General features: G+C 36.3%; 1 protein-coding gene across 1 annotated transcript in view; it reads left to right on the top strand.

The window, feature by feature from the left end:
- Nucleotides 1-26,745, top strand: part of WNK3 (WNK lysine deficient protein kinase 3) — a 191,740-nt gene that overhangs the window by 99,545 nt on the left and 65,450 nt on the right. Inside the window, exon 11 of the mRNA XM_049643249.1 lies at nt 11,569-11,633. Within this exon, the coding sequence (XP_049499206.1) occupies nt 11,569-11,633 (65 nt within the window). The remainder of the gene's footprint in view (nt 1-11,568; nt 11,634-26,745) is intronic.

Below are 26,745 nucleotides of genomic sequence, written 5' to 3'. Positions count from 1 at the left end.
CCCCCCCCCCCCCCCCCCCCCCCCCCCCCCCCGTCAACCCTCAGTTTGTTCTCAGTTTTTAAGAGTCTCTTATGTTTTGGCTCCCTCCCTCTCTAACCATTTTTTTCTTCCCCTCCCCCATGGTCTTCTGTTAAGTTTCTCAGGATCCATGTAAGAGTGAAAACATTTGTAGCAACATGGATGGAACTGGAGAGTGTTATGCTAAGTGAAATAAGTCATACAGAGAAAGATAGATACCATATGTTTTCACTCTTATGTGGATCCTGAGAATCTTATTCCCATTTTTAAATTGGATTATTTGTTTTCTGGGTGTTGAGTTGTATAAGTTCTTTATATATTTTGGATATTGACCCTTTATTGGATACATCATTTGCAAATATCTTCTCCTATTACATAGGTTGCCTTTCAGTTTTGTTGATTGTTTCCTTTGCTGTACAGAAGCTTTTTATTTTGATGAAGTCCCAATAATTTATTTCTGCTTTTGTTTCCCTTGCCTCAGGAGACATATCTAGAAAAAGGTTGCTAGAGCCAATGTCGGAGACATTACTGCCTGTGCTCTTTTCTAGGATATTTATGGTTTCAGGTCTCATATATAGGCTTTTAATCTATTTCAAGCTTATTTTTATGCATGGTGAAAGAAAGTGGTCCAGTTTCATTCTTTTGCATGTAGCTGTCCAGTTTTTCCAACACCATTTGTTGAAGAGGCTGTTTTTTTCCCATTGGATTCTTTACTGCTATTGTTGAAGATTAACTGATCATATAGCTGTGGGTTTATTTCTGGGCTTTCTATTCTGTTCCATTGATCTATGTGTCTGTTTTTGTGCCAGTACCATACTGTTTTCATTACTGCAGCTTTGTAATATAACTTGAAGTCTAGAATTGTGATACCTCCAGCTTTGCTTTCCTTTTTCAAAATTACTTTGGCTATTTGTGGTCTTTTGTGATTCTATATAAATTTTAGGATATTTTGTTCTAGTTCTGTGAAAAATGCTAGTGGTATTTCGATAGAGATTGCATTAAATACATAGATTGCTTTGGGTAGTTTAGGAATTTTAATAATATTTTTCTTCCAGTCCATGACCATGGGATATCTCCATTTCTTTCTGTCCTCTTCAATTTCTGTCATCAGTGTTTTACAGTTTTCAGAGTACAGGTCTTTACTTCTGATTAGGTTTATTCCTAGGTATCATTATTTTTGGTGCAGTGGTAAATGTGGTTTTCTTGATTTCTCTTTTTGCTGCTTCATTATTAGTGTATACAAATGCAACAGATTTCTGCACATTGATTTTGTATCCTGTGACTTTACTGAATTCATTTATCAGTTCTAGCAATTTTGGTAGAGTTTTAGGGTTTTCTGTGTATAATAATGTCATTTGTCAATAGTGAAAGTTTTACTTCTGAAAATAGCTTTTTGAAAATAACTTTTCTTCTTATACTTTTTAGAAATTACAGCAAAGTATAAAGTTAAAATTACTGGTTAACTCACCTCTCAGAAATGAACCTTTGTAGTTTTCTAGACATTTTTCCATACAAACACATACACAAAATATTTTTTAGTATTTTATCAGAATTGGATCATACCAGCTTTTAAAAAGATTTCTTCTTTTTTTTAACTATTTTTTAATGTTTATTTATTTATTTTATTTTATTTTATTTTATTTTTAATTTTTTTTTTCAACGTTTTTTATTTATTTTTGGGACAGAGAGAGACAGAGCATGAACGGGGGAGGGGCAGAGAGAGAGAGGGAGACACAGAATCGGAAACAGGCTCCAGGCTCCGAGCCATCAGCCCAGAGCCCGACGCGGGGCTCGAACTCACAGACCGCGAGATCGTGACCTGGCTGAAGTCGGACGCTTAACCGACTGCGCCACCCAGGCGCCCCTAATGTTTATTTATTTTTGAGAGAGAGAGAGAGATAGCAGGGGAAGGGCAGAGAGAGAAAGAGACACAGAATCTGAAGCAGGCTCTAGGCTCTGAGCTGTCAGCACAGAGCCTGACGTGGGGCCCAAACCCACCAACCGTGAGATCATGACCTGAGCTGAAGTCGGATGCTTAACTGACTGAGCCACCTAGGTCCCCCAAAGATTTCTTATTTTTATTAAAGTATATAAAGCATATATACATTAAAGTACCCTAATCTAAATCTAACGTACCCTAATTGAAGAATTTTCACGTATCTATTCCCCCACTAAATGCAAATGAAGATAGAGTACATTTTCAGCCCCCTAGAAGATTCACTAAGATCCACCCACATTGTTGCATGTATCATTAGTTTGTTTTTTGTGCTTTGAGTTGTACTATTATAGATTATGCCACAGTTCAGTTATCAATTCTTCTGTTGATGTACATTAAGATTGGTTCTCCTTTTTGACTCTTAAAAATAAACAGCTGTGAATGTTCCTGTATGTTTTATTGTTGGACACATGCACTCATTTCTCTTGTGTCTGTATATAGGTGTGGGATTGCTGGGTCACAGGATAAAAGTATATTTAACTATACTAAATAATACTACACAGTTTTCCAAGTAGTTGTGTCAAAATACATTCCTACCCGGGTGCCTAGGTGGTTCAGTCAGTTAAGCATCCAGCTTCGGCTCAGGTCATGATCTCATGGTTCATGAGTTTGAGCCCTGCATTGGGCTCTCTGCTGTCAGCGCAGAGCCTGCTTCAGATCCTGTGTCCCCTCTCTCTCTGCCCCTCCCCTGGTAGTTCTCTCTCTCTCTCTTTCAAAAATAAATAAGCATTAAAAAATATATTCCTACCAGCAATGTATGAATGTTCCAGTTATTTTACATCCTTATCACCACTTAGCATTACCTGTATGTTAAATTTTAGCCATTCTGGTAGATGTGATGTAGTATATATTGTGCTTTTAACTTGCATTTCTCTGATAAGTAACAATGTTGTGCACTTTCTCATGTAATTCTTAGACGTTCAAATATCTTCTTTTGTGAAGTGCCTAGTCAAATTTTGGTGGGGAGGGTAGTTGTCTTTTTTTTTAGTCTGCTTTAATATTGAACATTTCTTTAGCCTTTCTTTGTTTTTCTTGACAGTGTTGAAAAGCACAGGCCAGTTTTTTGTAGAATACCCTTCAGTTTATGTTTATTTGAAGTTTTCTCATGATTAGATTCAAATCATAGATTTTTGGCAGGAATACCATGTAAGTGACATCTCTATATTAGGAGCCATGCCAGTTTGTCCCAAAATTTGTGATATTAACTTTTATTACATGGTTCAAGCAGGGCCTGCCAGGCTTCTCCACTATAAAGTTGCCATTTTCCCCTTTATAATTTATGAGTTATTTATAGGGAGCTGTTTTGAGACTATGTAACATCATCAAAACTTTCACCCACTAGTTTATGTATCTATTGATATTCTAATTTCATCATTCCTCTTTATGTTTATTAGCTGTCCCTTCTCATTTATTTGTTTATTTGTGTAAGTATGTACTTATGGGGCCTTATATTATTTACTAAGTTGTGATATAATATTATCATTATTTATTTTGATGGTTAAAGTACCCCAGATTTGGTTAATAGGCACCCATTCAAGGTAGATGTGGTGTCCTTTTGACATGTCCTTGTTATTCTTTTTTAAAAAAAAATTTAATGTTTATTTTTGAGGGTGGGGAGGAGGGGCAGAGAGAGAGACACACACACAGAATCCAAAGCAAGCTCCAGGCTCTCTGCTAACAGCAGAGAGCCAGATGTGGGGCTCGAACTCACGAACTGTGTATTCATGACCTGAGCCAAAGTCGATCACCTAACCGACTGAGCCACCCAGGTGCCCCAACATGTTCTTGTTATTCTTTTGAGTACTTCTTTATTTTCTGGCACGGTATGGTATTTCAGGCTCATTTTGTACTTTCCCTGCCCCTCCTCTGGAATCAGTCATTTTTCCATGGAGCCCTAATTCCTTTCAGTGGGCAATGTAATTTAGAAACTAAAATATGGATGTTGGCTGTGTTTTGTGTTACTTGGGGGTTATAGTTTCCAGGGTTCTCAGCACACAGACCAGAATGTGTGTGTGTGTGTGTGTGTGTGTGTGTGTGTGTGTGTGTGTTTCGTATGGATACTTCCAGCCCACTTTACTTTTGACTTTGTGTTCTAGGAAAGAATTTTTTGTTTTTGTTTGTTTTTGCCATGCTTCTTTCAGTATATATCCAACATCTCTATTTGGTTATACAATGGGCATTTCAAATTCAATGTGTCCAAAATCAAACACTTTTTTTATACTCCCCTCCGACCACTGCCCTAAGGCTGTTCTTTCCACAGTTGTCCCCATCTCAGCAAATGGAAACTCTTTCTTGTTACTCAAGCCATATATTTGTGGTTATCTTTTACTCTTCTCTTTTTCTCAAATGTCACTTGAAATCATCAGAAAGTCTTTTGGCTTTTCCTTTAAAATATATCTACAACCTGACTACTTCTCACTTCCATCATTATCATGATGGTCTAATCTCTCTTACTTGAATGATTACAGTAGCCTAATTGTTGTCCTTCCTTCTGCCTTTGCTCCTTTATAACCCTTTTCTCATTCTAAGAAGCAGAATGATCCTTTTATTTATTTATTTTTTAAATATGAAATTTATTGTCAAATTGGTTTCCATACAACACCCAGTGCTCATCCCAACAGGTGCCCTCCTCAATGCCCATCACCCACCCTCCCCTCCCTCCCACCCCCATCAACCTTCAGTTTATTCTCAGTTTTTAAGAGTGTCTTATGGTTTGTCTCCCTCCCTAACTTTTTTTTCCTTCCCCTCCCCTATAGTCCTTTGTTAAGTCTCTCAAAATGCAAGTCATATCATGTCTCAAAACCCTACCCAAAACCTTCTATTGCCCATATCACTCATAGTAAAAATACCAATACTTAATGGCATGAAAGCCCTATAGGATCTGGCCTCCCCTGCCCAACTCTCTGACTTCATGCAGATTTTCTTTGACTTCTGTTGTCTTTTCAAATGGTGATTAAGTCATTTCACAGATCTACAGTTTAAGGACAAGGGTATGTACACTGTTTATTAACAGACATTGATCTATAGTTCGCTAATAAGGTATGGTTTACTTTTACCCCCATAGTGTGTTTTCTAATGCTTGTAATAATCAAATATGGTAAAGACTGCAGTCTTCAACATGTATACCTACCAAAATTTTTCCTTTCTGCATCCTTGCTGATTTGGTTTTACTTGTAGGGACTCTACCTCCCAGAATGCTAAATGGTTCAGTTAGTCCTCTCCTTTTTATCTCCAATATGCATTCTCACTCCTTTCAGTTTTTTTTTTTTTTAAACAGGGTTAGTTTCTGCCTCCAAATAGCTGTAGAAACTTGGAGGGCTGCAACAAGAGCAGTGCCTTATCAATTTGCTGGTTGGTACAGACCCTTGATAACTCAACTGACAGCACATAATACAGGGAAAGTATGACATATAAGTCTACTTTCAGTTAGTTTCCCTTTCATGAGGTGCTCTCTAGGGAGGCCCTGGAGTGAAGCCTAGGTAAATTTTTTTTTTAATCTAGTTCTACCTGCCTTATAATTAATAAAACTTCCTCCTAGTTTCTATCACTCTTGTTTGTCAGTTTTTGTGGTGCCGGTATGTTTTCATCTTTTTTTCCTTGCCTGTTTAATAGCCTTTGTGTCTTGATGTGAGTTTGTCCATGGAAATGTGCTGTGGATCATTTCTTTCTTTTTTTCATGTTTGTTTATTTTTGAGAGAGAGAGAGAGAGAGAGAGAGAGAGACACCACAAGTGGGGAGGGGCAGAGAGAGAGGGAGACACAGAATCCGAAGCAGGCTCTAGGCTCTGAGCTCCCAGCACAGAGCCCGACACAGGGCTCGAACTCATGAACCCTGAGATCATGACCTGAGCCAAAGTCTGATGTTTAACCGACTGAGCCACCCAGGTGCCCTGGATCATTTATTTTTTTATGGTAAATTTCATTTCTTGGAATCTTGGCTTGGCCAGGAATTCGGCTTGGATAAACAATGACTTTATAGATGAAGCATTCTTTTTAAGTATAAAAATATGGAAGTGGACATACACAGTGATAATTTTTTTAATTAGACAAAAATTTCACTGTTAAACAGGTATATGCATCATAAATATAGGCTTGAACCAGTTTGTATCTTGAGTTAGACCTGAGTTTGAACAGTGTCTCTGAATTATTTACTGTATGATTTGAGGAAAGGTATTTATTTTAGCTCTGATTGTTTTCATTTGTAAAATGACATTTTAAAATGCTTGTCTTGCATTTGCAACTTTGAAATGTAAAAAATAAGATGGATTGATGGATATACATGTGATATGCAATTATACTAAAATGCTATAGACTGTGAGTGGTAGATACATGGGTTTTCACTGAACAATTATTCAACTTCTCTGTATGATGTAAAAAAAATGCCTATCTTGCAGACTCATTAGGTTTAGATGAGATATATGTAAGAAGTACCTGGCATGTAGTAAGTGCTTAGTAAATAGCAGTTATTAAAAAATAAAAAGCACTTCATAGGAGAGGCATGTTTTGTAGCATTGATAATACAAGATAGTTTATGAAATTTTTAGATGTTTCTTTTCTTGTTTTTTGTTTTCTTTTTCTTCTTCTGTCTCCCCTCCTCCCTTTCTCTCCTTCTCTTCTCCTTCCCTTGAGATTATAAACTGCATCCAGGGCTGAGAATCACTGGTGGGAGGAGGGCAAATAATGACAAAGTAAGTTAAGGAGAAAGGATTAGGAACTAACGAAACTTAACAGAAAAGCCTCTGTGGTATGCACAAGGGGTCTCTGCTCCTCAGTACTGTCTGGAGTTATTTATCTATTCATTAATTTCCTTTTACTGACTCAATTTTTGCTTCTATCACTTACAGCCTCAGCTTGCTCATTTGTAAAATGAAGATAGCAATACTTACTGCTCAGAGTTGTCATAAGGGTTTAAGTAAGTTTAAATAATGTATATGAAGTGCTTAGCACTTAATAAATGCTTAATATTGATTGGTTTGTTGCTATAATAAAAATAAAAGCAATGAAAATATTATAATAGTGAAAGACAATTACTGAGTGAGCATCTATTCCTATTTCAGGTGTTGGTTAGGTGCTGGGAATATTGTGATAAATTTTAGAGATATGGTCTTTCCCTCAAATAGCTCACAGCATATCCCAGGTGAGAAAGACCTAGAAACAAGTGTAAGAAAGTGTTCTAAATGTCAAAATAGAGAGGAGAGCATGGTATGGCTCATGGAATCCACGCCTAGCTTTGCTTTTCATTTTGGCCTTGTCCTCATTCTGCATGTGTCCAGATGTACTTCAGTATTATTGAATTTTACTAGAAAATTATCAAAGTCTTAGACATCAAAATTATGAAAGTCTCATTAGGAAAGGGGATTGGTGCCTGTCTCTCATTGGATTTTAAGGTGGGCGTTAGTTGAGAAATAAGCACAAAGTACCATTTCTTGACTTTCTTTTCCTCCTCCAACCTAGTCAGTCAACCCATACTGAGGTTTTTTCCTGGACAAATTAGATTAGCTTCTAAATATAGGTTAGATATTTAGCTCTTTAACATAATTACTGTTTAAAAACACTAAAAGCAAATACTTTGGCAATCAGAATTCTTTTTTGTACACACAAGATCCGACAAAATGTATCCAACTTAAATGGTTGTATTAAAGAAATTTTAAAAGAATTATATTGAGACCCAGCAAGATGGAACACTGACATGGTGCCTTGATGCATAAATCTAGAGGCAAAGAGTATGGATTAAGTAAAGAGAAACAAGACATAGTTACTGTGACAGCAATCTGGGATGATATTTTATAACCACGTGTTAATTATTAACAGGATTATTAATGCTACTTTGTGTCCTCAGAATCATGGCTAATAGTCGGTTCATCTGTCTTTTCATATGATAGCTTCAAATCAAGTTCTCTCATAATATTTTGAGGAGTTTCAAAACTAATATATACAAATAGATGCTGGGCTATTTTTTTAGATGTCTTTCAGATTTAATTAAATGTTCCATTTTTACTTTTGTCTAAAATGACCATAATGTTGTGTATTGAAGTAATGGAAACCTGCCCTGTGTTTACCAGATTTGAGGGTTGATAAATCTGTAAAAAGTTGAATTTATTTTTTTCTTATTACCAAAGAAGATGAATATAGATAAGCTTAACACCTTGTCATATATTCTTCCAGACCATTTTATATACTTAAACATACATGTAATTTTAATGTAACTATAGTATACATACTCTTTTATAGTTTTTTCTCACTTATAAGATAACCTATATATCTGTCACTGATAAGATAACATGTAAAATACAATTATTTATTTAATGGAGCAAATAAAGGAAACAAGTGTCTAAATTTTTTGCTCTTTGCAATTATATTCTGTGTTGTGAGGAACATTCTTGTAGCTAAATCATGCTGTCTACTCTTAATTATTTCCTTTGTATACATTTTTAATTATTGGGCAAATTTCTAGAAATGTAATTGCTACATGTTTGTAAGACTTATGCATTGATTGTCAAATTACTTTTCAAAAAGGACTAACCAGTTTACAATCCCACCAGTGGTTTATGAAAATACCGATTTTCCTGTACGCTTAGTATTTGATATCCTTTGAAAGTTTTAAATTATAAAATGTATGTAGTAACATCATAAAAAGTAGTAAGATTGGGAAAAATCACTAGAATGCTATTTCCTTGACATGGCAGTGATTATATTTGTTATAGTATTCCCGGCTTTTGACACATGTGTAAGTGGTTGTATTTACATATACAGTTTTGTTTTCTACTTTTTTCATTCATTGGCAAGTGATTTTCCCTGCCTTTACTTGGCTTTCACAATTCTAGTATTTATTGGCCACACAATAGTACAATAAATATTCATATTTACCTAACTCTTCCCCTATTCCTGAACAACTAATTTGCTGCCAATTTTTATTATGTATAATAGCACAATAAAAACACAGAGGTATCTATCATTTATTGAATATTTACTATGAAACAGACTTTATACTATGTACTTTTTTCTTCCTTTGTATTATTTCCTTAGGATTTGTGTCCAGGATTCGTAATAATGGATCATGAACATTTTTATGGCACAGCCTTTCTTCTTATGTCAGTGTTTTCTTTCTTATTTCTTTCTGCCTTAAAACATTATTCGAAGCCTAAAATGTGCCAGACACTGTGGTAAGTGGTAAGAGGAACTGAGAATACAAAGATAGCAGAGTCCTTGGAGTCAGACATTAAACATATATGATAAAGAGGGACATGATAAAAGGCATTGCTGGATGACGGTCCATCGATTTATTATTTGGTTGGTCATTCTGTCCATCCATTCATCCATCCATCTATCCATTTATGCACACATGATTTTCCCTGTGAAGCATGGGAGAACTAGTTGCAGATATGATGCCCTTTTACTCCTAAATATTTCAGTATAAGAATAAGGACATTTTTTAACCACAATACAATGACAAAATTCAAGGAATTTAATATAAATATATTATTATTACTTAAACCATTGTCCACATCAAAATTTCACCAATTGTCCAATTAATGTCCATGTAGGCAATTTTGCTCCCTTGATTTAAAATCTAATTGAAGATCATGCATTGCCTTTACTTGTGTTGTCTCTCTTGTCTCCTTTAATCTAGAACAGTTCCTCAGCTTTTCTTTGTCTTTTATAACATTGATATTTTTTTGAAGACTAAAGATTGGTTATTTTGTAGAATGTCCTTCAATTTGAGTTTGTTTGAAATTTCCTCTTGTTCAGATTCAGATGATGCATTTTTGTCAGGAATACTATATAAGCAATGTGTTCTTTGCACATCATATCATATTAGGAAGTATGTGATGTCAGTTTGTCCCACTATTGCTGAGGTTAAATCTGATTCCTTATTTAAGATGGGGCCTGCTATATACTGTATAGTTTTCTAGTATAAAGTGACACTTGCTATATGCTGTATGGTTTTCTAGTATAAAGTGACCCTTTTTGTTGCTTTTATAATTAATCAGTAATCTGTGGGGAGATATTCTGAATCTATGTAACTTTTACCCACCTGTTTTATCATCCATTGATGATTTTATGATTTCATCATTCCTTGTGTTTATTAGTTGCCTTGTGCTGCAAAGACTTTGTATCAGTATAAACTCATGTATTTTTATTTTATTGAATGGGTTATATTCCGGTTACTATCATTATTTATTTTGATGTCCAAATCGTCCCATATTTGGACAGTGGGAACCCCTTCAAGCTGACTCCTATATATTTTTGATATGTTCCCATCATTCTTTGAGCAGTTCTTTATTTTTTGGCATAACAAGATGATCCAGCTTCATCTTGTACTTTCTTTGCCCCAATGTTGGAATTGGTCATTTCTCTAGGAAACCTTTATCCCTTATTGTTTAGAAAACAAGATATGAGATAAGGTATATGTTTTTTTATTTTTAAAATATTTCTTAATGTTTATTTTTGAGAGAGAGAGAGAGTGATCAGGGGAGGGGCAGAGAGAGAAGGAGACAGAGGATCCAAAGCAGGCTCTGTGCTGACAGTAGAGAACCCAATGTGGGGCTTGAACTCATGAATCGTGAGATCATTACCTGAGCCGAAGTCTGACACTTAACTGACTGAGCCATCCAGGCATATTTTTTTTAAAGAGTACCCAAAGCGATTTTGCTGGACTATCTGGAACCTACGATGATAGAAGCTTCTTATATAAAGGAGTCCCATCCATAGAATGGACAGGACTGAGGAGGAGTTGAAATAGACCAGGAAGATGAAGGAACATGAGTAGAGTCACAGCATATGGAAGAGCCCAACTCATTCAAAGGAGCTACAGTTCAGTGTGTCTTCAAGTAGAGGAGTCTAGAGAATGTGGCAGGGACCAGTTCACTGAGGACTTTGCCATCCAAAGGAACTTAACCTTATTTATAGGGAACCATCATAGACGGTTTAAACTTGGTAGGGCAGACATCAGTTTTGGTAGATTTGCGTTTTAAGGTCACTGGGCTATCACCAGTGGCAGTACATAGGATGGATTAGATAAATGTTTAAAATTTTTTTTCCAACATAGTTGGCATTTTCCTTCTTAGATGGCTTAAGCTTTTCTCCTAGAAGCCAGTATTGCAGCTGCTGATACTAACACCTCAAAGGGATAGTTGTCAGCAGTTTAGTGTAAAGAGAGTGAGAAAGAGCCAGAACATGCAATAAGTGAAAGTTTGATTCATTTATTCATCTATTTGTGAAATGGTAGCAACTCTCCCTTTTAGTACTGGTTTTCCCATCAGGCCTGGAAGCTGAATGTTGATGTTCTCCATTGAAAAATAACACAAACAAAGGTATATAAAAGAATGCTATCTTTTTTAGTGGAAAATCTTAATGAATATGAATACTGCTACATTTTATTTTTCTTTGTCTTTGGTAATAACATCAAACATTCCATAATGTGGACATTCTACCTAGTTTGTGAGTTAACTAAAATATGAAATGTAAAAACCATGTTTTTTGAAATAATAGCAGATTGCATTTTTAGCTTGAAGCCTGCTGTTATAACAAGTTTTATTTCTGTACTATTTACAGCCTATATCCCAGGCAGTTGGAGTTGAACAACAAGCAACTCTTCTAAAACCAGATTTAGTTAGAAGGTGAGTATCTTCAAATTAATACCATGAAAACAATGAGTATTTTGAAGTATTTGCACTCAGTAGGTGTGTAGAGTATCTTGATTCAAGAAGCTTCTGTGTTCTTATATTTGTATGTTCAATAAAAATAGTAGGTATTATTTTTACTTTTTTATGTTAATGATCATATGGATTTTTAATTTAGTGACTGTGTTTTCTTGTTCTCATTATTATAATATTCTGTTCTTAAGAAAAGCTTATAAGGGTTAAAAAAAAGAAAAATGGAATAGTATAATGTAGAGTAAAATTCCAGCTAATCTAAAGAAATAAATTACAACCAGGTATATAATTGTGTTATTATTTGGTAGTTGTAAATTAATATTTTATCTGTATTGTTCAGATTAATTTTTATTGATCTCGCTTCAGGTTCACTGATTTTTTTCCTTTGTCCTATTCATTCTGCTATTGTGCCAATTCAATAAGGTTTTTATTTCTATGATTGTACTTTTGTTCCAGTTTTATGGAGAAATAGTGGACATACCTAACTGTATAAGTTTAAGGGATACACCATGCTTGTTTAATTTACATTTACATTATGAAATGGTTACCTCAGTAGGTTCAAATAACATCCATCTCATATAAATACAATAAAAAGAAAAAAAGAAAGAAGGGAAAAATTTTTCTCATTGTGGTGAGAACTCACAGGATTTCCTTTCTTAACAGCTTTTCTATATATCACACAACAGTGTTAACAATAGTCATCAATTGTACATTACACCCCCAGTACTTATTTATTTTATAACTGGACATTTGTACCTTTTGACTACCAACTTCCAATTTCCCCTCCCCTCACCCTCTGCCTCTGAAAACCTCTAATCTCTTTTTCTGTGAATTTATGTGGATTTTTTTTGTTGTATTTTGGTTTTTGGTTATTTTTAGATTCCACTTATGAGATTATACAGCATTTATCTCTCTCTCTGACTTATTTCACTTAACATAATGCCTTCAGAGTCCATTGATGTTGTTGCAAATGGTAGGATTTCCCCTTTTTATGGCTGAATAATATTCTTGTGTGTGTGTGTGTGTGTGTACACCACAATTTCTTTATATATTCATCCATCTGGACAGTTAGGTTGTTTCCATGTTCTGTGTCTTGGCTATTGTAAATAATGCTATGAACACAGGGGTGCAGATTATCTTTTGGAGTTAGTGTTTTTGTTTTTTGGGGATATATTCCCCAAAGTCAAATTGCCGAATCATATACTAGTTCCATTTTTTAAAATTTTTTGTTGATCTTCCATACTGTTTTTCATAGTGGCTGTACCAGTTTACAACCCCACTAACTGCACAACAGTTCTCTTTTCTCCACATTCTTGCCAGCATTTTTTATCTTGTCTTTTTGATGATGGCTGTTCTAACAGGTATAAGGCAATATTTCTAGAGCTCACTTTGCCCACACCCAGGCAAGTAGCTGAATCACAGCACCACCCATTGTGGAAAGTGTTTTCCAGCCCCATTGGAACAGAAGGTCTAGCAACAACTTCTGGAAGCTGTGGGGCCCTGTGGCACTTGAGCCAAGAGGCGAGTGGGAAAAGTTGATTGTCCCCAGAATAAAGCCAGTACTGAGTGTAAAACATTCCTGTGCTATGCATGGGAAAGGGGATTGATTCATAGCCAAGGCTGAGGGTAGTTCCCAGTCCCTCCCAACCAGAGAATCTGGGAAGTTGATAGTAGCCTGGAGGGGCCTCTCTTCCTCCCACTCAAGCAAGGGAACTAAAACATAGCCCCACCATCTGTGGAAAGTCTTCTGACCCCATCTGACCAGAAGGGTGGCAACAACTACTAGGAACTATATGGCCCAGCAGCAGTTGAGCCAAGAGGCAGGCAAATAGAGCCAATAGTTTGCAGAACACGGCTAAGAGCTCTGTTTGTTCAGGGAACTTGGGGTGTGGGTAGGCTTGTGAGTTAGAACAAAGAGTTTTATCAACTTTAGAGCTGCTTCTTCCCCTGTGTCCAGGCAGAGAATCTGATCTGTAGCCCTACTCATTGTTGAATAAAGTCTTCAGCCTGTCCCACCAGAGAACCTAACTAGAGCACATCAGTAGCTGCATAGGCCATTCAACAGCCCTATGGCATTTGAACAGGGCACATAACCTCTGGCTTCCCCTCTCTGCAGAGCAAAATTGGTGGCCTTGCCTGACCAGGGAATTCAGTGCACACTCCGGCTGGATTTGAGTCCCTAAACAATGAGCTACATAGACCACAGTTCCCATCCTGCTGCCCTGCCAGGTCAGGCATGCTAATTCAGAGCTGCAGTCCTGACCATCTAGTAAACCTGACCATAGCATCCAGGAAACCATGGAGCCGATCCTGCAACCTCACTTGGATAGGGAACCAAGCCAAAAGTCTGACCCAACTGTTCTCAGCCATTGGCATACCTCCCTTCCCTGTCCTCAGAACTCGAACAGTTGCCTTCCCCAAAATGGACCATAATAGCAGGCCCCCTGCACAAAGACATTACTAGCAGACATATCCAAACAGAGCTGACTGGTGAAGAACTGCCTCTGCCAAAGAAAACCTGTGAACTCTGGAAGAGGAGCCCAATTACTCAATTGTACAGATACCATTGTAAGGAATTAAGGATTACAAAAATCAGGTAAATATGAAACAACTAAGGAAAACTAATAAACCTTCAATAACTGACACTAAGTAAATGGAGATCCTTTTAAAAAAATTTTTTAAACGTTTATTCATTTTTGAGAGACAGAGAGAACAGAGCTTAAGTGAGGGAGGGGCAGAGACAGAGGGAGACAGAATCCAAAGCAGGCTCCAGGCTCTGAGCTGTCAGCACAGAGCCTGACACGGGGCTTGAACTCACTGACCGTGAGATCATGACCTGAGCCAAAGTTGGACACTCAACTGACTGAGCCACCCAAGCACCCCAGGAAATGGAGATCTTTAAACTGACAAAGAATTCACAATTTAAGGAAATTTCAGGAACTGTAAGAAAACACAGACCAGACAACTAAATAAAATTAGGGGAAAAAATCCATGAACAGAGTGAGAAGTTTGACAAGGAAATAGTAACCATCAAAAAAAAAAAATACAGGGGTGCCTGGGTGGCTCAGTTGGTTGAGTGACTGACTTCAGCTCACAGTTTGTGAGTTTGAGCCCTGCATCGGCTCAAACAGCTGACAGCTCGGACCCTGGAGCCTGCTTCGCATTCTGTGTCTCCATCTCTCTCGGCCTCTCCCCTGCTCGCTCTCTCTCTCTCTCTCTCTCTCTCTCAAAAATAAATAAACATTAAAAATTTTTTTAAAAAAACTCCAGAAATCTTAGTGGTGAAAAATACAATGTAACTGAAGAATTCCACAGAGTTTCTAAAGTAAACTAAACCACTCAGAAGAAAGAATTAGTGACTTGGAAATAAGACATTAGAAATTAAGCAGAGTAGCAAAAATTAAAAAAGAGTGAAGCAGAGTGAAGAAAGCCGATGGAAGTTAGAGGACAAAAAGAAAAGAAACAATATTTGCATTAAGGGGGTTGCCTGGATGTCTTGGTAGATTTAGCATCAGACTCTTGATTTCGGCGCAGGTCATGATCTTGTGGTTCGTGAGTTCAAGCCCCACTGGCATTATCCAGATACCCAAACCAGAAAAGGATACTACTAGAAATTAAAATGATAAGCCTATTCCCTGATTAATATAGATGTAAAAACTCTCAGTAATATACTAGCATACTGAGTTCAACAGCACATTAAAAGGATCATATACTATAATCAAGTGAGATGTATCTCTGGGATGCAAGGATGGTTCAACAAATGCAAATCAATCAATGATTGGATTGAAAGAAATTAATCATATGATCATATTAATAAAATGAAAGAGAAGAATCATATGATCATCTCAGTAGATACAGAAAACTCATCTGACATAAATAATCATAGTAAAAACTCTTAAGAAATTAGACCTAGAAGGAACACATCTCAATATAATAAAGGCCATGTAAGACAAATCCACAGCTAACATCTTACTTAGTGATGAAAGGTTGAAAGCTTTTCTTCTAATATTAGGAACAAGACAAGGGTACCCATTCTCACCACTCTTATTCAACAATACACTAAAAGTCCTAGCTAGAGAAATCAGGCAAAGAAAGAGATAAAAGGTATCAATCCCATTTACAGTAGCATCCAAAACAACAAAGTACTTAAGTGTTAAATTTAAAGAGGGGGAAGATTTCTACTCTGAAAACTACAAGACATGGGTCAAAGAAATCAAAGAAATCACAAGTAAATAAAAAGGTCTTCTGTGTTTATGGCTCAGCAGAGTGAGTATTGTTAAAATGTCAGTAGTACTGAAAGCCATCTATAGATTCAATGCAATCCCTGTAAAGATTCCAGTGGCATTTATCATAGAGGAAGAAAAATCACTCCTAAAATATATATGGAACCAGAAAAGACCCTAAATAGCCAAATAAATCCTAAGAAAGAAAAAACAAAGCAGGAGGCATCACACTTCGTGATTTCAAGCTATACTATAAAGTTATAGTCATCAAAACAGTATCATACTGGCATAAAAGCAGACAAATAGACCAATGGAGCCCAATCAGGAGCCCAGAATAAACCCAAGCATATACAGGTCAACTATTATATCACAAGGGAGCCAAGAATACTCAATGGAGAAAAGACCATCTTTTCAATAAATGGGGCTGGGGTAATTGGATATACACAGGTAAAAGAATGAAACTGGATCCATATCTTATACCACTCACAAAAGTTAACTTGAAATGGATTAAAGACTTAAATGTAAGACCTGAAGCCATGAAACTCCTAGAAGAAAACACAGGAATAAAGCTCCTAAGACATGGGCCTTGGTAGTGATTTTCTGGATATGACACCTAAAACATGAGCAACAAAATAAAAAATAAACAAGTGGGACTACATAAACTAAAAGACTTCACAACAAAAGAAACCATCAACAAAGTTAAAAGAATACCTATAGAATGGGAAAAATATTTGTAAACTATATATCTGATAATGGGTTAATATCCAGAATATATAAAGTACTCCCACAACTCAATAAAATCAATAACCCAATTAAAAAGTGGACAAAGGACCTGAATAGACATTTCTCTAAACAAGATACACAACAGGCCAACAAGTATATGAAAAGATGTTCAACATCACTAGTCACTAGGCTAATGCACATAAAACCACAATGATATCTTCCTAGTCAGAATATATCCCCGACTTGGTTCTGCAGATGAGCGAAACCACTGTTTGGGATTACTGCTTGAGCACTGCAAGTATGAATTTGGTCTGCCAAGATCCGTGTGCTGGCCTTTGAAAGCCCCTCCCTCTTTCCCTGTCATACTCGGATTCCCAGTGGAGCCCTGCAGATTCCCCTGCAATACCTGTGGTGCGAGATCAAAATAGGGGCTCTGATAAAGCAACCCACAATGCTGAGGGAGGGCTTGTTTTCCCCCCAGGTTCTGTTTTCCCACTGGATGTACTGGAGGCTCAGGAGAGAGCTCTTCACATGTGCTGGTCTCGGGGAGGTGCAGCATGACCAATGTATAGCCACTTCTCTTACCCTTTTAATCCAGTCTGATGTGGTCTCTGTGGTGCAGGAGGTTACCTCAGCTTCACCCCCTTGTTCTAGGATTCTTTCAGTGGTATATTGTTCTTGAATAGTTATTAGTTGCTTTTGTGAGCCAAGTCGGGAACAACCTATGTTGCCATCTAGGTGATGTCACTTCCTTTGTGCTTTATTTTTAGGAATTCCACTTAACTCTTTTAATATCTTCTATTTTTCTTTTTTAAAATTTTTTTATTAAAAAATTTTTTTAATGTTTGTTTATTTTTGGGAGAGAGAGAGAGAATGAGCAGGGGAGGGGCAGAGAGAGAAGGGGACAGAGGATCCAAAGCGGGCTCTGCACTGACAGCCTGATGCGGGGCTCTAACTCACAAACTGTGAGATCATGACCTGAGCCGAAGATGGACACTTAACCGACGGAGCCACCCAGGCGCCCCAATATCTTCTATTTATCTATGAGATTTTCTGTTTCTGCATTTGCTTCAAGCTTATTTGTAATTGTTCATTGAAGCATTTTGGTGATGGCTGCTTTAAAATCCCTGTCAGATAATTCCAATATCTAATTCAGCCTGTTGTTGGCATCTCTTGATTGTATTTTTACATTCAGATTGTGATTTTCCTGGATTTTGGTATGACAAGGAATTTTCATTTGTCTTCTGGACATTTTGGATATATTTTGGGAGACTCTGGATCCTATTTAAATACATTACTCTATTTTAGCAGGCAATTATCCTATTTAGATGCATTGGTCCTGGTCTACTTTTGTGGGCTGTGGTTCTAATGACAATTTAGTTTTCAGAGTCCTTGTAGTACTAGTTAGGTCTGCTTGGTTCATCTGACAGCACTGAGCCCCACTGCTGCTGACCTGGGCCAGAACACCAGTCCACATGCTACTAGTGGAACTCCCACCAGTGTTACCAGGGGAGGAAAAAGCCCACCTGAACTGCCTTCTGCTGGGTTGGGGGTCAGGACATTACTGGGCTTGTGCTGCCTTTGCCTTTGAGCTAAGAGTCAGGAGATGCTGAGCCTGGACTGTCTTGTCACTGGGTGGGGAATTGGGAGAAGCCAAACTGATTTGTTTTTCCACAAGTCCTGGGAGTCCCTAGTTAGTCCACCTTCAAATTTTCATCCTTCAGTACCCAACTGATTGTGCACTCTATTATTTCCACATTATTTAGTTATACTTAAGAGGAAGAACAGAGAGAATTTAATTTCTGCCATCTTGTCCCAAAACCTCACCTGATGTTTTAAGATTACTTTGAAATGTGAATGATATAGCCCCATTGACTAGAATTATGTCCCTTTTATCTTTTTTTTTTAAATTAATGTTTATTTTTGAGAGAGAGAGAGAGTGACAGAGTGCAAGTGGAGGAGGGGCAGAGAGAAAGGGAGACACAGAATCCGAAGCAGGCTCCAGGCTCTGAGCTGTCAGCACAGAGCCTGACACGGGGCTCGAACTCATAAACTGTGAGATCGTGACCTGATCCAAAGTCTGACATTCAACTGACTGAGCCACCCAGGCACCCCTCCCTTTTATCTTTTGAAGGTATAATTTGTTAGTGTTATTTCTTTGTATATTAAAAAACTAAGAGCAGTATTAATGAATCTTCCTCTACCACTCGTGTTTATGCAAATGTTTTTCACGTGGACATAGGAAAAATTTTAGGAGTTACTTTTATATTTTCTTTTGTGTCTTTATATGAATATATCATAAGTAGCTTCTAAGAGAAAGTACCTAAAAATTAATTCAAAAGATATGTTTTTGCTGCTAACAGATCTTCTCATTTAATTTTCAAACGTCTTTATTGGAATTTTTCTATTTATTGAAATATCTTCAAACTTATTAAAGAAACTGCTGAAACATGCCCTGACACAAATAAACTGAAAGCTGCTCTTTCATATTGATGTGAACCTGCAAAATATAACTGGTTAGAATTAATCACATTGAACCATTTTGACATCATTCATTTTTTTTTTTACTAGAATTGTAGTGTTTTATTATGTACTTGTTTTATTGAGGTATAACTGACATACAAACTTATATTAGTTTCAAGTATACAACATAATGATTTGATATTTGTATATATTGCAAAATGATCACCACGGTAAGTGTAGTGAACATCTATCACCATACAGAGTAACAGAATTTCTTTTCTTATGATGAGAACTTTAATCTGTTAGCAACTTTGAAATATATAATACAATATTAATAACTGTAGTCACCATGATGTACATGACATCCCAGGAATTACTTATTTTATAACTGGAAGTTTATATCTTTTGACTGCCTTCACCCATTCTGCCCAACCTGATTTCGCATGTCTGACAACCTCTGGCAATGATTAATCATTAATCTGTTCTGTATATATGAGTCTGCTTGTTTTTTTTTCTTTTAATTCCACATATAACTAAGATCATATGATATTTTTCTTTCTCTTTCTGATTTATTTCACTTAGCATGAGAAATATAGTGAGGAAAATAATGTCCTCAGGGTCCATTTATGTTGTTAAAATTGCAAGACTCCATACATTTTTATGGCCAAATAGTATTCCTGTGTGTGTGTGTGTGTGTGTGTGTGTGTGTGTGTGTACGTACACACATGGGTATGTGTAAACATGTATATACCATATTTCCCTTTTTCCTTTAAATATGTGTTTTTTTCATTTTTTTAACATTCAATGTTTTATTAGTTTCAGTTGTACAATATAGTGATTCAACAACTTCAAACAATTCACAGTGCTCATTATGACAAGTGTACTCCTTAATCCCCATTACCTATTTAACCCATTCCCCTCACCCTCTTCCACTCTGGTGATACTCACTTTGTTCTTTATAATTAGGAGTCTGTTTCTTCATTTGTCTCTCTCTCCTCTCTAAATTTTTTTCCCTTTGCTCATTTGTTTTTCTTCAGTTCCACATATGAGTGGAATTATATGGTATTTGTCTTTCTCTAACTTATTTTGCATAGCATTATACTCTCTGGCTCTACCATGTCATTGCAAACAGCATGATTTCATTCATTTTTATGGCTGAATAGTATTCCATTGTATATATATACACCACCTCTTTTTTATCCTTTCATCAATCAATGGACACTTGGACTGCTTCCATAATTTGGCTATTATAAATAATACTGCAATAAACATTAGTATGCATGTATCCCTTTGAATTAGTGTTTTTGTATTCCTTGGGTAAATCCCCATTTAGTGCAATTGCTGGATCATAGGATAGTTCTATTTTTAACTTTTTGAGGAACCTCCGTAATGTTTTCCACAGTGGCTGCAACAGTTTTTATTCTCACCAAAAGTGCAGTAGGGTTCCTTTTTCTCCACATCCTTACCAATACTTGTTGATTCTTCTGTTGTTGATTTTAAGCATTCTGGCAGGTGTGAGATATCTTATTGTAGCTTTGATAACATTTCTCTGATGATAAGTGATATTGAACATCTCTTTATATGTCTGTCATCCATCTGAATGTCTTCTTTGGAGAAATGTTTGGTCATTCCTTCTGCCCATTTTTAAATTGGGATTATTTGTCTTTGTGGTGTAGAGTTTTGTAAGTTCTTTATATATTTTTAGTACTAACCCTTTATTGAATATGTCATTTGCAAATGCCTTATCCCATTCAGTAGGTTGTCTATCAGTTTTGTTGACTATTTCCTTGGCTATGCAGAAGCTTTTCATTTTGATGTAGTTCTAATAGTTCATTTTTACTTTTGTTTCTGTTGCCTCGGGAGACATCCTAGAAAGAAGTCGCTACAGCCTGTGTCAAAGAACATACTGCCTGTGATCTTTTCTAGGATTTTTATGGTTTCATGTCTCATGTTTAGGTCTTTAATTCATTTTGAATTTATTCTTGCATATGGTGTAAGAAAGTGATCCAGTTTCATTGTTTTGCATGTTGTCCAGTTTTCCCAACACCATTTGTTGAAGAGACATTCTTTTCCCATTGGACATTCTTCCCTGCTTTGTCGAAGATTCATTGACCTATAGTTGTGGGTTTGTTTCTGGAATTCTGTTCTGTCCTATCGATCTATGTGTCTATTTTTGTACTGTTTTGATTACTGCAGGTTTGTAATATAACTTGAAGTCTGGAATTGTGATGCTTCCAGCTTTACTTTTCTTTTTCAACATTGCTTTGGCTTTTCAGGGTCTTTTGTGGTTTCATACAAATTTTAGGATCATTTATTCTGGTTCTGTGAAAAAACATGTTGGTATTTTGATAGGGATTGCAGTGAATATGTAGATTACTTTGGGCAGTATAGACATTTTAACAATATTTATTCTTCTAATTCCTCAGCATGGAATGTCTTTCCATTTCATTGTGTCATCTTGGATTTCTTTCATCAGTGTTTTATAGTTTTCAGAGTACAGATCTTTCACCTTTTTGGTTAGGTTTATTCCTAAGTATTTTATTATTTTTGGTACAATTGTAAATGGGATTGCTTTCTTAATTTCTCTTTCTGTTGTTACATTATTGGTGTACAGAAATGGAACAGATTTCTGTATATTGATTTTGTATCCTGTGACCTTACTGCTTTTCTTCATCAGTTCCAGTAGTTTTGTGGTGGAGTCTTTTGGGTTTTCTATATTTTGTATCATGTCATCTGCAATAGTGAAAATTTTACTTCTTCCTATCAATTTGGATGCCTTTTATTTATTTTTGTTGTTGTTGTCTGATTGCTGTGGCTAAGACTTCCAGTACTATGTTGAATAAAAATGGTAAGAGTATACATCTTTGTCTTGTTGCTGACCTTAAAGGAAAATCTCAGTTCTTCCCCATTAAGTATGATGTTGCTTGTGGGATTTATGTAGATGGCCTTTATTATGTTGAGATATGTTTCCTCTAAACCTATTTTGTTGAGGGTTTTTATCAAGAATCAATGTTGTACATTGTCAAATGCTTTTTTTCTGCATCTATTGAAATGATCATATGGTTCTTATCCTTTCTCTTATTGATATGATGTAATACATTGAATGATTTGCCAATATTGAATCACTCTTGAAACCCTGGAATAAGTCCCACTTGATTGTGGTGGATGATGTTTTTAACGTATTGTTGGATTCAGTGTGCTAGTATTTTGTTGAGGACTTTTGCATGTATATTCAGCAGGAATAAGGGATATTGGCCTGTGGTTCTCTTTTCTATGGTGTCTTTATCTGGTTTTGGTATCAGGGTAATGCTGGCTTCATAGAATGAATTTGGAAGTTTTATTTCCTTTGCTATTTTTTGGAATAGTTTGAGAAGAGTAAGTATTAACTCATCTTTAAATGTTTGGTAGAATTTGCCTGTGAAGCCATCTGGTCCTGGACGTTTGTTTGTTGGGAGTTTTTTGATTACTGATTCCATTCCTTTGCTGGTTATCCATCTGTTCAGATTTTCTATTTCTTCATGTTTCAATTTGGGGAGTTTATATGTTTCTATGAATTTATCCATGTTTTCTAGATTGTCCAGTTTGATGGCATATAGATTTTCATAATACACTCTTATAATTGTTCATATTTCTATAGTGTTGGCTGTTATTTATCCTCCCTTATTTGTGATTTTGTCTATTTGGGTCCTTTCTCCTTTTTTTTTTTTTGATAAGTCTAACTAGAGGTCTACCAATTTTATTAATTTTTTTCAAAGAACCAGTTCCTGGTTTCATTGATTTTTTTCTATTGTTTCTTTAGTTTCTATATCATTTATTTCTGCTCTAATATTTATTATTTCATTCCTTCTGCTGGTTTTAGGTTTTGTTTGTTGTACTTTTTCTGTCTTCTCTGAGTGTAAGGTTAGGTTATTTATTTGAGGTGGTTTTTTTTTTTTTTTTTTTTTTTTTTTGCTTCTTGAGGTAGGCCTGAATTGCCTTGAACTTCCCTCTTAGAACTGCTTTTGCTCCTTCCCAGAGGTTTTGGAACCTTGTGTTTTCATTTTCATTTGTTTTCATGTGCTATTATTTCTTCCTTGATTTCCTGGTTGAGCCATTCATTGTTTAGTAGCATGTTATTTAACCTGCATGTATTTGTGATCTTTACAGGTTTTTTTCCTGTGGTTGACTTCTAGTTTTGTAGCATTGTGGCCTGAAAATATGCATGGTATGACTTAAAACTTCTTCAATTTGGTGAGACTTGTTTTGAGATCTAATATGTGATCTATTCTGGAGAATGTTTCATGTGCACTTTAAAAAAACATGTATTCTGCTGTTTGGGATAGAATGTTCTGAATGTATCTATTAAATCCAGCTGTTCCAGTGTGGCATTCAAAATCATTGTTTTCTTGTTGATGTTCTGTTTAAATGATCTGTCCACTGATGTAAGTTGGGTGTTAAAGTACTCAACTATTATTGTATTATTATTGATTTTTATGTTTGTTATTAACTGTTTTATGTCTTTTGTTGCTCGTAAGATGGGTGTCCTAGTTATTAAGAATTGTTACAACTTCTTGTTGGATATCCCCTTTATGCTTATATAGTGTCCTTCTTTGTTTCTTGTTACTGTCTTTGTTTTAAAGTCTATTTTCTCTGATATAAGTATTGCTCCTCATCTTTCTGTTGACATCCATTTTTATGATAGACATTTCTCCACCCCCTCATTTTCATTCTGCTTGTGTCTTTAGGTCTAAAATGGGTCTCTTATAAGCCACATATAGATTTGTCTTGCTTTCTTTCCATTCTGTCCTCCTATGTCTTTTAGTATATGTGCTGGCGATGTCTTTTGATTGGAGCATTTAGTCCATTTATATTCAAAGTAATTATTGATAATGTATTCTCATTTTATTATTTGTTTTGTGGTTTCTGAAGATTTTCTCTGATCATTTTCTCTGATCATTGATGATTTTCCTTATTGATATATTTGGATTTTTTCTCTTTGTTCTTTACATACTTATTAATGATTTTTGATATATGATTAACATTAGGTTTGTATATAACCTCTTATGCATATAGCTGTCTATATTAATTTTATCATCATTTAAAATTAGAACCATTCTTTACTTCTCTCCTGCCCACATTTTAGGTATATTTTATATTTCACGTATTTACATATTTGACAAATTTTCCTTTTATTTTGTGAATGCCTTGTCTGATTTTTGACAGAAATATTATTTTTTACTCCTTTTGTTTCCTACTTTTATACTGTCACTTTTGGTCTCTCCTTTCCACTCAACGAGTCCCCTTAAATATTTCTTACAGGGTTGGTTTTTTGGTCATGAGCTCCTTTAGTTTTTATTTGCCTGGGAAGCTCTTTATCTCTCCTTCTATTCTGATTGATAGCCTTGCTGAATAGAGTATTCTTAGCTACAGATTTTTCCCATTCAGCAGTTTGAATATATGAGGCCACTCACTTTTGGCTTGCAAAGTTTCTGCTGAAAAATCCCCTGCTAGCCTTTTTGGGTTTCTAGCCTTTTGGGTATCTTCTTTTGCCTTGCTGCTTTAAAATTTTTTTCTTTATCACTATATTTTGCCAGTTTAATTACAATATATCTTGGTGTTGACCTCCTTTTGTTAATTTTGATGGGAGTTCCCTGTGCCTCCTGGATCTGGATGTCTGTTACCTTCCCCAGATCAGGGAAGTTTTCAGCTATTATTTTTTCAAGTAAATTTTGTACCCTCTTTTGTCTTCCTTCTTCTAGGACTCCTATAATATGAATACTATTTCATTTGGTGGAGTCACTGTGTTCCCTAAGTCTGTTTTCATTTTTCATAGTTCTTTTCTCTCTTGTTCAACTTGATTACTTTCCATTATTCTGTCTTCTAGGTCACTGAGTTGTTCCTCTGCTTCTTCCATCCTGCTCTTCATTCCATCTAGCATGCTTCTCATTTGGTTTATTGAGCCCTTTATCAATGCTATTTTATTCCTTATCTCTGTGTTAAGGGTCTCACTGATGTCTTCCACTCTTTTCTCAAGTCCAGTGAGTATCTTTGTGATCATTACTTTAAATTCTCTATTGGGCATGTTACTTATTTCTGTTTTGCTTAGATCTCTGGACATGGCCTTGTACTGTTCTTTAATTTGGGATAAATTTCTCTGTCTTTTCATTTTACCTACATTTCTGTGCCCATTTTCTGTGTTAGGAAATAAGCTACATCTTCTGTTCCTCAGGATAATGATCTTATGATGAAGAGATCCTGTAGTGCCCTGCCATGTAGTGTCCCCTGTTTCCCTAGGCCTGGTGCTTCCTGGAGTGTCTCCAGTGTGTTCTGCATGTGCTCTTATGTTTTGTCTTTGCCGCTGTATCCTTTAGGTCAGTCGTCTACAGAGGCTTTGTTTGCCTATTACAAGGAATGTCTGGTCCCTGGACTGAATGTGGCACATTTTAACTTAGGTGTGCTCTGGTCTGTTTGTGAAATGAGACCTGTTGCCACTGCTGCTGTAACTGAGGCTCCTCAAAACTCCTGAGTGGGAAGGTGTGGTGTGAGCAGGGTTTGGGGCCAGTTTTCTAGAGGAGGGGACTGCTAAGGCATCACTGGAAAATGAGAAGGGTGGTTCCACTGGAATATGGGGGACAGGGCTTGGTGTAAGCGAGTGTTGGTGTTGTGTTGGTTCCTATAGGTGTCCCTGTGCTTATGCTTAGGGTCAGTGGAGAGAAATGGCACTGTCTTGTTATTTTTTTCCTGAAGATTTCTCTCCGTGAACACTGCCTCTCTTGGATGTAGTCCAAAATAAACAACCCTCTCCACTGTATGTGCCAGGTACTTTTCATATCACTGTTTCTGTGCTGTATAACCACAGGTTGTTTGCCTGCCTTCTCTGCAAGAGCAACATAATGCCCTCCATGCTGTATCCTAGCCAAGCCCGGTGACCTTTAAAACTCCAGACTTTATGCCCCTCTAGTTGCCAGTAGTCATGAAATTTGGCCCCTCTTGCTTTACAAGCCAATTGCTATGGAATTTGTTTCCCCCAAGCACTCCCCTGCGTGTTAGTCCGTCTCACCCTTCTCTACAACCAGTGCATTCTCTCCACTCCCATGGTCATGGTCTATTTCACTCCCCAACCACATCTCTGCACTTTTTACCTTCTTCGATGTGGCCTCTTTTCTACCTTTAGTTGTGTAGTATGCTCTGCCAGTCTTCAGGTCATTTTCTGGTGTATTTAGGATTATTTGATAGTTATCTGGTTGTATTTGTGGGACAAGGTGAGCTTAGAGTACTCCTACTCCACTGCTATCTTCCAACAACCCACTAGTACATTTTCTTCATTGGATTTTCATTTTTTGTTCTTTCTCTTGCCCTATTCCTATCTTCCTCACTTGGTCTATCTATATATACCCTATTGATTTTTTTCACATAAACAGGTATATTTTGAGTGAAAATTGGTTTTTAGAAGTTTTATTTGAACAAATTAATAATATACCCAAAAAACAAACAAGATAAAGCTGATCAAGAGAATCCTCTGATAAAAGGTTCCACAGAGGTCCATCACTGACACTGTTTTTCTTTCATTCCCACTAGTGTCAGGTGATTGCCAAATAAATACATATTATCTCAGTGTTTCATAATTTTTAAAAACATCTTTATTGAGATATAATTCACATACTATTAAATTCACCCTTAAATGGGTA

This window comes from Panthera uncia, chromosome X, assembly GCF_023721935.1.
Source record: "Panthera uncia isolate 11264 chromosome X, Puncia_PCG_1.0, whole genome shotgun sequence".
Classification (NCBI taxonomy): Eukaryota; Metazoa; Chordata; class Mammalia; order Carnivora; family Felidae; genus Panthera; species Panthera uncia.
Note: the sequence above shows the minus strand (reverse complement) of the source record. Positions and strands in the feature narration are given on the sequence as shown.